Source organism: Vombatus ursinus, unplaced genomic scaffold, assembly GCF_900497805.2.
Source record: "Vombatus ursinus unplaced genomic scaffold, bare-nosed wombat genome assembly UNPS02014820.1, whole genome shotgun sequence".
NCBI lineage: Eukaryota > Metazoa > Chordata > Mammalia > Diprotodontia > Vombatidae > Vombatus > Vombatus ursinus.
Window position 1 is genome coordinate 26,625,382 of NW_020954598.1, and position 13,903 is coordinate 26,639,284.

The 13,903-nt window shown below is 43.8% G+C and overlaps 1 protein-coding gene across 1 annotated transcript in view; it reads right to left on the reverse strand.

Moving 5' to 3' along the window:
* Window positions 1-13,903, reverse strand: part of CCDC13 (coiled-coil domain containing 13) — a 119,835-nt gene that overhangs the window by 89,842 nt on the left and 16,090 nt on the right. Inside the window, exon 4 of the mRNA XM_027837189.1 lies at window positions 8,963-9,105. Coding sequence (XP_027692990.1) covers window positions 8,963-9,105 — 143 coding nt within the window. The remainder of the gene's footprint in view (window positions 1-8,962; window positions 9,106-13,903) is intronic.

The following is a 13,903-nucleotide window of genomic DNA, read 5'->3' on the forward strand; positions in this document are numbered from 1 at the left end:
AACATTCATTCAACAAACCTTTCTTAAGTGCCTACCATATGGAAGACACTATGTCTGTCATCAGGGGAGATGGAAAGGTAAATAAGATATAGTCCCTGCCTTCAAAGGCTTGGAGTCTAATAAGGGTGATAAAATATGCACACAGATAAATATAAAACAAATTAGAATATGTCAAGTGCCTAGGAGGAGAAAGAAAGTGTTGTCAGATCACATAAAGAAGAGGTTTCTTCCAGCTAGGGGAAACAGTGAAGGCTTCATGGAAGAGGTGATATCTGAGCAGAGTTTTAATGGGTGGGCAAATTGTCAACAGGTAGAGAGTATTTCAGATGGAGGCAGGGAGAGAATTATGAGCAAAGACACAGACTTATTAAAGCAATGGATGAGTCTGGGGTAAACAATAGTCTGGTCTCACTGAAACAAGAAGTATATGAAAAGAAGTAGCATTAAAAACTACATTGAAGCCAGAATGTGAAGGCTTTAAATACCAGCTATGGAGTTTGGACTTTTATTTGGTAAGCAAGAACAGTTTCTGAGCTGGGGAATGGTGTGGTCTGATGTATGAATCAGGAAAATGCTTCTAGCTGTGACGTGAAATATGTTAGGGAGTGGGAAGAAAATGGAAACTCATAATGATGTTACTGCAAGAATACAGGCAAAAGAGAATGAGGGCCTTACCTAGAATGATGGCAGTGGAAATAGGAAGGAAGAGAACAGTTGAAAAAGATATTTTGGAAATGGAACTGATACTCCCTCTATTTACTTGGTAAAAAATGGGATGGGTAAGGGAAAAATTAAAGATGATGCTCTTTGTTGGAAGGATTTAGGGAGCTCCTCCAATTGGTCCTAGTTACTAAGTTATGTCCAAGCTAGACAGACTGGTGACCAAGAGCCAGGGGAGGTGGATGTTTGTCCAACGATTCCTCCTACCCTCGTAGTGTATAAGAGCAAGCTCTAGGAATTGCTCACTCCTTTCTTCTGCACACTATCTTCTTTGGATTTTCAGACTCAAGGACAGCAAAGGGGGATGAGAAGGCACGATTTCTCCTTCCCATTGCCTAGGAGCAGAAAACAGTAATTTTTATGAGAAGTGGATGACAAGTGGCCTCTGCTTGCCCAGGACAGCCTGTGAAGGGAATTCCTGAACCTCCAGTACTTAGGTGCCTTCCTGTCTCCTTTGTGAGCACAGGTCAAAGACCACAGTTCCTGAGACTGGCCTTTCCGTGCAAGTTCTAGAGTTCCCAAGAGATCTAGAATTCCTGAATTTGAGAGTTCTGGCACTAGCTTCCCAGAGGAAGAAGACTTATTCAATAACATGCTTGGAGAAGAAAGAGGATCCTCAAGAGATCATTGTTCCTCTGCTGAAGGACTGATGCCCTACTCTGGAGAGAGGCGTCAAAGCAAGACAGCTGGACTGACTCTCTCCAGCCCAGCCATGGCAGGAAGGTCCTCACAAAGAGGAGGGCTGAAGTGAATGGAAAATATTTCTTTAGCAGTCCTCTAAAGTGTTGTTACCTTCTGGCCAGGAAGACAAAGCGAGCAGGTGAGAGGGGAGTCTAATGGGCTACAGAGTTCATTTATTTTTCTGTATTTGTTCACAGGCTCTTATGAGTTCTTAGCTGAGAAGAGCTAGGTAGTGCAGTGTACAGATCGCTGGGCTTGGGGTCAGGAAGATCTGAGTTCAAATTGGGCCTTAGATACTTCCTCAACTGCAGAATGGGGATAATAACACACCACCTCCCAACATTGTTGTGGGGATCAAATGAGATAATGTTTGTAAAGCATTTAGCACAGTGCCTGGCACAAAGTAGGTGCTTAATCAATAATTGTTTCCTTCCTCCTTTCTTTGCATCCTATGCACTTTCTGTAATAGGTGAAGTAAGGTTGTGCTATGTGCAATACTCATATATTGAGTGCCTAGGGAAGAGTTGGGGCACCCTGTTACCTACATTGGGGAAAAACCCAGGAGTCATGTCTAAGCTTTATTCAGGAAGTTTCCTCCAGAGTTTGTAGGGTTGGGGCATAAGCCAAAGGGAGATAATGACCTTTCAGGGTCAGCCCCCAGGGAACCTAAAGTCCCTTGGAGAGGAGCGGCCTGGTTTATAGTTGACACAGGAAAGTTGTAAGACCAGAAGCCAGGTTGTAAGGGATGAAGAGTGATGAGGAAGAAGAAGCTGGAAGGGCACACTATTTTTTTAAGAAATGGGTTGGTGAAAGGAAGAAGATAGTCAGTAGCCCAAGAGAGCAACAGGGTGAGGAAAGGTGTTTTTGTTGTTTCGTATTAGGATGGAACAACTGAGCGTGTTTTCTGGCAGAGGAGAAGGAAGGAGCCAGTGAAGAGGAAGAGATTTAAGATGTAAGGTAGAGACAGAGAATGACTGATGGAGAGAGGTCCTGGATGAGACAAGAGGGGCAAAGGTCAAAGACCCAAGTGGAGCAGTTAGCCTTGCCATAAGGTAAGCAACCTCCTTAGAGAGTGAAGGAGAGGAGAGGATGGCTAAGGAAGTTTTGAGATGTGATGAGATCTCCATCTCGTCAAGGAGGAGGCAAGATCTCTTGGGTTTGGAGGTGGGGAGCCTGGGGACAAAGGGAAAGATCTGGAAAAGGAACTAAGCAGATTGGGAGACCCCCTTAGACTTAACTCCCATTTCCATAACACTTTAAGGCTTACAAAGTACATTACTCAAAATATCCCTGAATGTGAAGAATGCAAGTACTGTTATATTGTTATTCACATTTTACAGGTGGGGAAGGTGAGACTCCCACGATAAAGTGATACAGCAGGGCCCAAAGGCCCTGACTAGCGTAGGAGCTGAGATTCTAACTCAAGGTCCAGTCCTCTTTCCTCTACACCTTGATTCTCAAGCGTACTGAAGGACTGAAATCACACAGTGATACAGGGTAAGGGGTACTCTGAGCTGCAATCTCATTTCTACTATTTCCCAGTGATGTGGCCTTAGACAAGTTACTTGCCCTTCTGGGCCTCTGTTTACTCCGCCAAAAGATAATCACTTTAGACTAGGTGACCTCAAAGGACTCTTCCAGCTCTAACATCCTTCCTCAGAAGTGTCCAAAATTACTTCAGATCTCAATACTCTAAGCAGCATAGACTATTAAACTGGTAGCACTTCCCCAGTGCTTATATTAAATAACCAATTATTGGGGAGATTCAGGTTGTTTTTTTTTCCTTTTTGCTATTTCAAAGTCCAGTCTTTCAAGGAGATTTCTGACCATGCCCAAAAATTTACCCCACCTAGACCATCTTATCTAGTTGTTGTCCCACCTAACCAGAAAAACTTTAGAAAGAAAATCTAATCTGGGTGAAATCTGGCCCACTGTGTTCTAGTTTGAGTGATCAGTCAGGTCTCCCGGCCCCTCATTAAAAGAGGTCTGCCTCTCATTATAATATTTATTCTTCTCATTAATTGTTAACCAGAGTTGATTGCTGCCTATCAGGAATACCACTCTTCCAATGACATATAAACATCAAGAAGTCACCATGATCAGTCTTTGGCATTTGAGAGTGCTACTGACCCCTCTTATCAAATATCTGCTAGCAATAATTAATAAAAATGATTAATTACCCAGAAATGATGTCTCTCAAACTTTTTATATGTCACACCAGGAACCTGTTTCAGATCAACTCCAATCTATGCTTAATGATTAAAAATAAAAAATGCATCCTTTAGCCCTGCTTTAATATCCTCTTCTGACATGTCCTTGGGGTGGGGAGGGGACTCTGGGCTCTCAAAAGTAATGCTAATAGAGCACAAGCTTTCACAGTTTCTACCAAGCTGGAAAGACTTCAAGTATAGGTCCAGAAATAGACTGAATGTCATCGAAACATCAGCCTAGCTCCGAATGGGAAGGCTCATTACCAGAGGGTCAGCTGCCAAAGAGGAACTGCACCCACCCCACCAGCTCATGTAAATGTAGAGCAGACTAAGTCTATGGAGTTATGGAAGTAGATGATAATGGTGAGAGCTGGTGTTGAGAGATCATTTTAAAGTTCAGAAAATGCTCTGGAGACATCCTCATTTCATAGAATCACCATTCTTCAGAATGGTAAAGGACTTTCATGGCCCTCCAGTCCTAAACATAGCCTCCCCAACAGGCGCTTTTTACTTGTACAGCTTTTACCATAACACCTACCACCCTTTGAGGCTGCTCACCCCACTTCTGGACAGCTTTAACTGCTAGGAAGATTTTCCAGACATTGGAACTAAAAAAGAACCACCCTAATCCCTCAGGCTTTTGAGTAGGTTATGACGCAGTCAAAGCCTTCTCTTCTCCAGGCTAAACATTCCCATGTCTTCCTCCTACAGCAGGGTTCCAAAGCTTTCATCATCCTGGTGGCCCTCCCCTGTGCTCCTTCTCAATGATCCTTCTAAAATGTGTGCCCAGAACAGCTCACAGTACCCCAGATGTGGTCTGGCCAGGGCAGAGGACAGTGAAGTTATCTCCTCTCTTCATGAAGGCCAAGATCCTATTCATTTGCTTTATCTGTTATATCACTTTTTTTTTTCTTTTTTGCCTCATTGAGCTTGCAGCCTGAACCTCAGAATGACCATGTGAAGTAGGTAATACAGGTATCATCTTCCCTATTTCACAGCTGAGAAAAAACAGATATATAGAGAGGCCAAGTGATTTCCCCAAGGTCACATATCTAGAAAGTGGCAAGCCCAGATTGAAAACAAGACAGATAAACCTATCAGTTCAGAGCTATTTGACAACAAAGCACTAGCTTTTGGACTGAAGCTAAAGTTTAGGTGTGCCTATGTAATTTCCTTACTACATGTATTGAGACAGGGAAATATGTTTGCAGGGAAGACTGTAGAATTTCCTGGGAGGCTTCGTTTTTGTTTTTGTTTTAGAATGACACGATCTTTTTTCCCAAGTGGTTTAGACGCAGCTCGGAGTAAAGAACCTCCCAAGGCTCCTTCCAACCCAAGGACTCGGTGATTCGGAGGTTAACTGCAGTGCAGCTGAAAAGCATCAGATCGACATGAATCCTCCATTTAGCCACAGGATAGGTCTATGAGCACGGCTTGAAGTGAGACCCCCTAAAGAGAGCAAAGCTTTCTTTTTATTGCTCCCACCAATACTCTTGCCAACAGTGAAGATTTTATAGGACAAGGGCTGTAGAGTGGTGTTGTCCAGGGCCCATCAAAGGGCAAGTCTTAAGTCATATGTTAGCTGTTTGAACCATAAGCCCATCTCTGGTCTCTTTGCTCCGGTCTCCTAATAGCTACCAAACAAAACAAGTCGATGACAGTGCTCTTGGGGGGCTTCCACATGGTAGAGCAAAGAGTTTTGGACTGGAAGTCAAGAGACAGTGTGGCAGAATTAGAGACAGAAACTCTGGGCTGGAATCCAAGCCCTGCTACTCACGTTGTTTCACAAGGCCTTTTCCCCTTTCTGGAATCAGTTTCCCACAACGTAAAATGAGATGGAGCAGCTGGGTGGCACAATGGATAGAGTGCTGAGCTTGGAATCAGGAAGTCTCATCTTCATGAATTCAAATCCAGCCTCAGACACTTCCCAGCTGTGTGTGTAACCCTGGGCCAGTCACTTGACCCTGGTCACCTCAGTTCCTCATCTGTAAAATGAGCTGGAGAAGGAAATGGCAAACCACTCCAGTACCTTTGCCAAGAAAACCCCAAATGGGGTCACAAAGAGTCAGACATGACTGAAATGACTGGACAACAACAAAAATGAGGTGGTTGGGCTAGATGATCTCTGACGTCCCTTCAAGCTCTAAAAACCGATGGCCTGGGTCCTAGTCTCGTGTCTGAGGCACGGCCTCCACAGAGCGTTTAAGTCGGGACAGGGCATAGCAGACCCAGTCCACTGCCTTGCCGACGCCTCAGATTATGGCTGTGATGTCTGCCAGGGCCTGACTGACTCTTGGAAAGGAACTAAAACTACTATAGAGAACTGGATTCAAATCCTGTCCCTGATACTAACGGTGACCATGAGTTAAGTAACACTCGGCTGCAGTTTTCTCATTCATAAAATAGGGAAAATAATATGATGTCAACTTCACGGGGCAGTTGTGAGGTTCAAATGAAGTAATGTATGCAAAGCACGACATAAAAGTCTGCTTGTATTATCACAAGGCGCTGTCATTGAAGGGCTCTGTTCTTCACATCCCCTACCACAGGGTGCCGTGTTTCCAGTGACAGCCCAGAGCAGTCCATCTATGTGTGGGTGGCTTGGCCACACCGCTGTCCTTTGCCGTGAGGCTTCATCAGCTCGCTGCTCATAGCTTTGATGCGGACAGTAGTAGTCAGCCCAAATTCCAGCCATCTAGACATTTGGCTCTTTTTACCAGGCCCTGTAGAATTTTGCTTCCAAAACTCTGTGCATGCTTCCACCTGAATACATTCTTCTTTTCTTTCTGGACCACAGTTTACCTCCCTTGCTGATAACCTGCACTTGGATGATGCCTGACGGGTACCTGGGGGGCTGGAATGCCAAATAGACAGGGATCATGAGGTTTCAGATGGTTTACCTGTTTAAAAGCAGGCCAGGATAAAAGTGAACAAACCCTGTGCTGGCTGTGTTTGAATTCTACACATCCTCCCTCCCTAGATCCTCCTTTATAATTTTCTTTTGCTGATTTGGGGTCATAATGTCCTCTCTTAGGCCTCTTCAGGTCTTTGTGTTAGAACCCTGCCTGTTCCCAACCTTGGGCTAGGAATTCTCCTATTCAAGTCCTTATGTTAATGACTTGGCTTGTCTGTGAATGGATGCTTTGGACCACGCTGAACTCAGTCATGCTATGATTTCAATACTTTAAAAGATCTGAGGTTTCATCAGTACAGGTACTCCCTCCACAGGTACAGATCACAGCCCATACCTCATAGGATATGACTTGCTGTAATGTTCATCATCTGGTGTCGAGCTTTCTTGGGATGAACCTCCCTACACTTGTCCTTGGACAACAGACACAGAATCCCTCAAAGGACCTGGCTTTGAAGCTTGTTCAGGTTGGAAGGACCTCCCAGAGCTTGGAATTCATTGGCGTATCCTTGAGAACACAAGGTCTCCTCCCTATCCTGATGAGACTTTGGAATAGGTAGAAGCCATGACACAGTTTCATCATTTCACTGCTTTGAATGGAGTAGATGCTGTAAAGATTTTTTTTTTAAAAATAAGTGAATGTTGAAACCTTTCTTCTTCCTATCCAGTGATCTGGCCATGTGCCTACTATTCTTTCCTGAGCCCTCAAGTATATCCTTTAGCTAGGAAAACAAAACAAAAACAAAATTCCAAAGGGTCACTGGAGGGATCATTATCAGATTCCAAGGTGGACATGAAAATATACCTTTTTTCTTGGAAAGGTGCTGATCAGCAAGGCCATCATTGCCCACTTCGCTTCTCTCTCCCCTCTAATCTAGCCTTCTGATCACTGCCTGGATAACATTCCTTAGGTACAGATCTGGTCATGTCATTATTTTGCTTAGAAATCTTAGTTGGATGGGGGCAGCTAGGTGGCACAATGAATAGAACACTGGCCCTGGATTCAGGAGGACCTGAGTTCAAATCCAGCCTCAGACACATAACACTTACTAGCTATGTGACCCTGGGCAAGTCACTTAATCCCACTGCCTGGCCCCCCAAAAAAAGGAAAAAAAAAAGAAATCTTCATTGGATCCCTATTGCCTATCAAGAAAAATGAAAAATCCAAACATCTTTTCCTGGCATCCAAGGGCCTCTACAAGCCCTGCCTTTTCAGATTTATCTCAAATTACTCCCCTCCAAATTCTCTAAATTTTAACCAAACTGGACTATTCTCTACCAGCCCCTTTCCTACAAGACTGGGTGACCTTTCACACCTCAATGCCTATGCTTAGATTCTTCCCTTTGTCCATTTAATTCCTTTGTTGTTGTTATCATTCAGTCGCGTCCGACTGTTCATGACCCTAGTTGGGATTTTCTTGGCAAAAATGCTAGAATCATTTACCATTTCCTTCTCCAGTTCATTTGACAGATGAGAAATTGAGGCAACTGAGGTAAGTTTCTTGCCACGCGTCACACAGATAGTAAGTGTCTGAGGCTGGATTTGAACGCAGGTCTTCCTGACTCCAGGTGCAGAACTCTATCCACTGTACCACTTACCTGCCCATTTAATTCCTACTCAATCCCTTCAAATACAATTCGAATGTCACCTTTTTGGGTAAGCTTTGCAGAGCCTGTCTTGATTTCCTCCTGGTGTCACCAGCACCTAGTACACTGGCTGGAAAATATTGAGTATTCAATAAAAGTTTGTGGTTGAGCTTGAAGCTTTTCCTAATTCTTTTCCACTCTACCCCTTGAAGTCCTCAGACTTCACATAGCACTTTGTGACTTCCCAATGCAATTTTCACTCGATCTTATATAATTATCTATTTTGTCTCTCTACTAGACTATAAGCTACTTGAGGCCAGGAATTGTGTTTGTTTGTTTTTTACTCTGCCCTAGCACTGAGCACAGAACTCAGCACACAGTCAATAATAAATATTAATAAATTTGTATCGCAGGCAGTTGAAGAAAACCAGAATCTCAGAATTAAACCCAAGCCCAAATGGATCCAAGCAAGTCCTGTCTGGCTCAGCTTATTATCTTTATAACTAAGGGAAGATGATCCACTTGGATGTGACTTTGCTCATAATAAAGGAGAGTCCCACATTAGATTCTGAAGAGCGGATAACATGAAAAACCACAAGGCACAGCAAAGTGAAATGGCAACTAAAGAAATTACACTTGCATTTTCTGAAGCAAATTAGCAATTAGCACGGCTGGCTTGCTATTCATCTTGCTTCAGTGCTCCCCTCTGGTCCTCTCTGGTAGGCTCTCTTGGTGCCTGCAGAGAGAAAGGCTTGGCTACCGACCCAGATCCCTTGACTGGAACCCGGGCAGAGAAGGCCCTCCAGCATCACCAGAATGATTTCAAGGTACTGAAATGATCAAAACACCTCACTTCTCTCTCCAGATCTCGAACTCGGTTGTTCAGTTGTTTCACTCTGGTCTTTTCACTTTCTGTCTGAGCCGTCAAGTCTCGGTTCTTCTTGGACAGCTCCACAATCTTGGTCGCGATTACATCTCCGGCCAAACCAGCGGTCCCTGGATAAAATAAAAACGTAGCCCTCTCAGACATGGAACCCCAGAGCTCTCCTCTGGCATTTCTCAGGCTGAGCCCTCTGTTGGGACTCTACAGCACACATTAACCCCACAAAGTAGGCAGAGGTCAGAGCTCATCAGGCAATTCACAGCAATTCAAGAGTTGCCATTTCTTAGGAGAAGAAGCATCATTCCCCTAAGGACTCCATGTATTAAGAAGGGCAAAGACTATTGTCCTCACTTTATAGGGGAGGAAATTGAATCTTCAAGAAGTGACTCATGGGGCAGCTAGGTGGCATAGTGGATAGAGCACCAGCCCTGGAATCAGGAGGATCTGAGTTCAAATATGGCCTTAGACACTTAACACTTACTAGCTGTGTGACCTTGGGCAAGTCACTTAACCTCATTGCCTAGCCAAAAAAAAAAAAAGGAAAGGAAAAATAAAGTGACTTGTGCAGCTAAATCTTGCAGCCCAGACTCAAGTACAGGTTCCAAGGTTCTTCTGGTTCTAAGACTTCTGCTCTTTCCACCAACTGACTGACTGTATCATGTCGACGAAACCTATGAGTGTTGCATCCTTTGAATGTAAACACGGCTGCTTTGGGATCCTATAGACTCTAGCTTTAAAATATAGAAAGATAGTAGGTCAGGACTAGAAGATTCAATGACCATCTAGTCCAACCCTTTCATTCTGGAGATTGAGAAAATTGAAGTTCAGAGACTTTTGGAGTTGTTCTAGGTCACATAGGTAGTTTGTAGTAGGTTTGTGATGTCATCTAGATTCTGTGACCCCTACTTTAGGAAGGACCTCAGCCATGCCTGCCTCCCCTCACTCATGCCTACATTCTCTAGGCATTTCCTCCTTCTCCTCCTCTTCCTCCTCCTCCCCCCCCATCTGAGATATTTTCCCCAAGTCATTCCAAGTTCCTAGCTATAGGTATTGCCTCCTTTACTAGAATGTAAGCTACTTGGGGGTAAGAACCTTCTAGCTTGCTTGTATTTGTGTCCTTAACGTTTAGCACAGTGCCTGGCATACAGTAAGTACTTAATAAATGCTGTATCTATCAAGTTAATAGCAGGGCCAAGACGCGAACCTAAGCCTGATTATTCTTAAATCCTGGGTTCTTCCCACTACACCACAGCACCTATGAAGTCAGAAATCAAAGTTTCAACTTTGGAAAGAAACATAGCACAGTGGGGGAAACTGAACTAGAACTGGAAACCAAGAACTCTGGATTCAAATCCTCCAACTCTCTCTCACTTGCTGTGAAACCTCAGACAAATCCCATGTCATCAGTGATCCTCAGCTTCTTTATCTACATAATATAAGAGTGTTGGCCTAAGGGAGCTTCAAGGTGCCTTCCGATTCTGACATTCCATGATTCTATCTACCGTGAGCTCCTAAGATTTTGCAGGAATTCTTTTCATTGACTTAACAAAATTGCTATACAGACTGAGAGTGCCACCTGGTGGAAGATGGTTACACTCAAGAACAGCACAGATTTCATAAGATTTAAAGCCGGAAGGAACCTTACATGTAATCTAGCCCAGCAAATACCACGGGGGGGTACAAGAAGCATGTCAAGGAGGTATGGGGAATACAAGGTAAATAAGAATATTATCCTATAGAAACATTCCAAAAGTAGTACTGTTTAAAACAATGGACTGAAGAAAGAACAGCAAGGAGGTGAGCAGAGGTGGGAAGGAGGCTTATATAACATCTAAAAAATTTGAAATAGTTGAAGAAATAATTCCTATTGACCAAAAGCAAAAGAATGAGGTTTGCAAGCCAGAGGCTGGATCCCAGAACCCCACTTTCCTCTTCTGCTTTGTGTTTCTTTGCCTGATTATAGGTGAATGAGCAGCAGCCCTGAGATGGACATTTCCTGCCCTGGAGGCTACCTTGTGAATCTGAAAGGTCCAGAAGTCCTAGGTCCCTTGAACAAAACTGACTGATATCGGGGGAGGAGCTCTGTCCCTGGCCAGGGTTGCCAGAAGACAGGGAGGGGGTAATTACGAGTGGACAGTGGCAGAGCTGAAGTGAAATGTGAAATGCCAATTAAGCAGTCCCACAAAATGCTTTGTTTTCATGGCTTTAAGTTTCTACCTCCTAGGAGATTATAACAATATGGAGGACACACTTGTGCAAAGTTGTCACATACGAGGAACAAAGAGGTCAGTGTGGCTGGATTCCAGAGTGGGGGAGGGGAGGTAATGTAAAATAAGGCTGGAAATATAATTTTGGACCAGATTGTGAGGGTCTTCAAAGTTCTAGGCTGGTTTTTTGGGTTTTTTTTTTTAAGAAAATCTATTTATCCTAGAGACAACTACTATACTTGATCAAGCAGGGGAAAGACATGGTCAGATCTGCAATTAAAGAAAATTGGTGTAGCAGCAGTGTGGAAGATGGACTGGAGTGGAGAGAGACTTGAGACAGGAAAACCAAGTAAGGCTGTTGAATTAACCCAAGTGAGAAGTGACGAAACGTATTAACTATGTGAGTAGAGAGGAGATGGATCCAGACGTGTAGCAGAGAAAAAACCAGCAAGGTTTGGCAACTGGGCAAGTGAGGTGGGACGGTGAGTCAAGGAGAATGTAGACAGATGGACAGACAGAGAGACAGAGATAAATAGGTAGCAGATAGAGAGATATATAGATGATAGGTATGTAGGTAGATGACAGGTAGGTAGATAGATAGATAGACAGACAGACAGACAGACAGACAGACAGATAGATAGATAGATAAGTAGATAGATAGAAGAATTTATTATGTGCCAGGCACTGTACTAAGATTGGGGATACAAAAATAAGAAAACAAGGTGTTCTATACTCTCAAGGAGCTTACATTCTGCAAGGGAGAAGGAAAGGTCCCCATATGGGGACCTGGGTAGCTGTGGTGAACGTGGAACAAACTGGAGGGTGACCTAGAAGTGTAAAGTGAGTGATACGGCTGGGTCTTCTCATGATACATCAGTTGCAAGCAGGGACTCACCATTCACTGAGTTGGCTTCAGGGTAGAATTGTCCCTCAGAGGGGCCAGGCAGTTAGAGTAGAGGTGGAATAGACCAGAAAGTGAACCAAAAGTAGAGAAAATGAGCAAAGGTTTCAAATGTGGGAGACTAAAAAATGGTAGTCCCTTTGACAAAAACAAAGATAAGTTCTGTTTTGGACGTGTCAAGTTTAAGATGTGTCCTGGACATACAGTTTGAAATATCCAATAGGCAATAGTCAATGTGAGGCTAAATACATAGATGTGACTCAGGTGCATAGAGGTAATAATTAAACCCACGGGAATCAATGAGGTCACAAAGAGAGAGTATAGAGAGACCCTGGACAGAGCTTTGGAGCACACGTATAATATGAATGATAAACCAGCAAAGGAGATTGAGGAACAGTTAGAGTCCCAGGAGTGGGGAACCTGCAGCCTCGAGGCCACATGTGGCCTTCTAAGTCCTTTGATGTGGCCTTCTGACTGAGTCCAATTTTTATAGAACAAATCCCTTTATTAAGTGATTTGTTCTGTGAAGTTTGGATTCAGTCAAAGGGCCACGCTTAAGACCGCACGTGTCTAACCGTTAGACAGATGGGAGGAAAAGAATCAGGAGCAAGTAGTGTCATGAAAGCCCAGAAAGATGAGACTACCCAGGAGGGAAGGGGAGTCAGCAGCGTCAAAGGCAGCAGACAGGGGAAAATCTGGTCCTTAAGAGACTGTAAGTAACTGTGCTATAGGATCTGAGTGACTTCAGATGGAGCAGTTTCAGTGACTCATGAGGTCAGATTACAAAGGGTTGAACAGTGAGAAGAAAGGAAAAGGAGGCCGAGAGCACAGATTTTTTTTTTCTAGGAAAGATATACAACAGTAGTTTAAGGGATTGGTAGTATCTAGTGATGTTTTTTTTCTTTTAAGGAAGGAACAGATGTGAGCATGTTTTGGGGCAGAAGTGAAGGAACCATTAGAAAGAGGGAGATATTAAAGATTAGAGGGAGGGATGATTGAGGTTTCAATCTGCTGGGAAACTTGAAAGGAGGTAGGTTCAAGGGCACATATAGTTTGGTCTTCATAAGGAGAAGGGCCACCTCATCGTTACAGAATGGAGAAAGTGAGAAGAGAGTAGAGCGTGATATCAGGGAGTTTTGAGATGAAGAAAAGGGGAGAAGATGGGAGCTCATGTTGAAAAGAGACAATTTTCTAAGAAAAGTAAGAGATGAGGTCCTCAGCTGAGAGAGTGGGGAAGGGAGGCATGGAAGCCTTGAGGAGAGAAGAAAAGGTATGGAACAGCCTCTGAGGATAGTGAGAAAGAGAATAGGTTAGGGAGGAGTAAAAGCTTTGCCTTTTGGGGCAGCTAGGTGATGAAGTGGATAAAGCAGCAACCCTGGAGTCAAGAGGACCTGATTTCAAATCCAGCCTCAGACACTTGAGACTTACTAGCTGTGATCCTGGGAAAATCACTTAATCCCGATTGCCTTGCCAGGAAAAAAAAAAAAAGCACTGCCTTTCCTCAGTTTGGATCCAGTGGGAGTTGGATAGCATTAATATATGATGTGCCCAGTTAGCATGGCTATGAGACGTCCTCAGCTCCACTGAGCGGCAACGTGAGGAGCAAACGGTAAGAGTCATGCGAAGGTGAGGTTTGACTAAGAATGAGAATCAACAGGACAAGACGGTGAGGAACTCTAGAGTAAAGGACGGTATAGAACTATACCGGCTAACTAGAGGGCCAACACTGGAAAAGAAGGAAAGTGGAGTTGTAATAGGGCTAATGGCTTGAGAAAACACTAAGCTCAGAGAGGAGGGACTGGA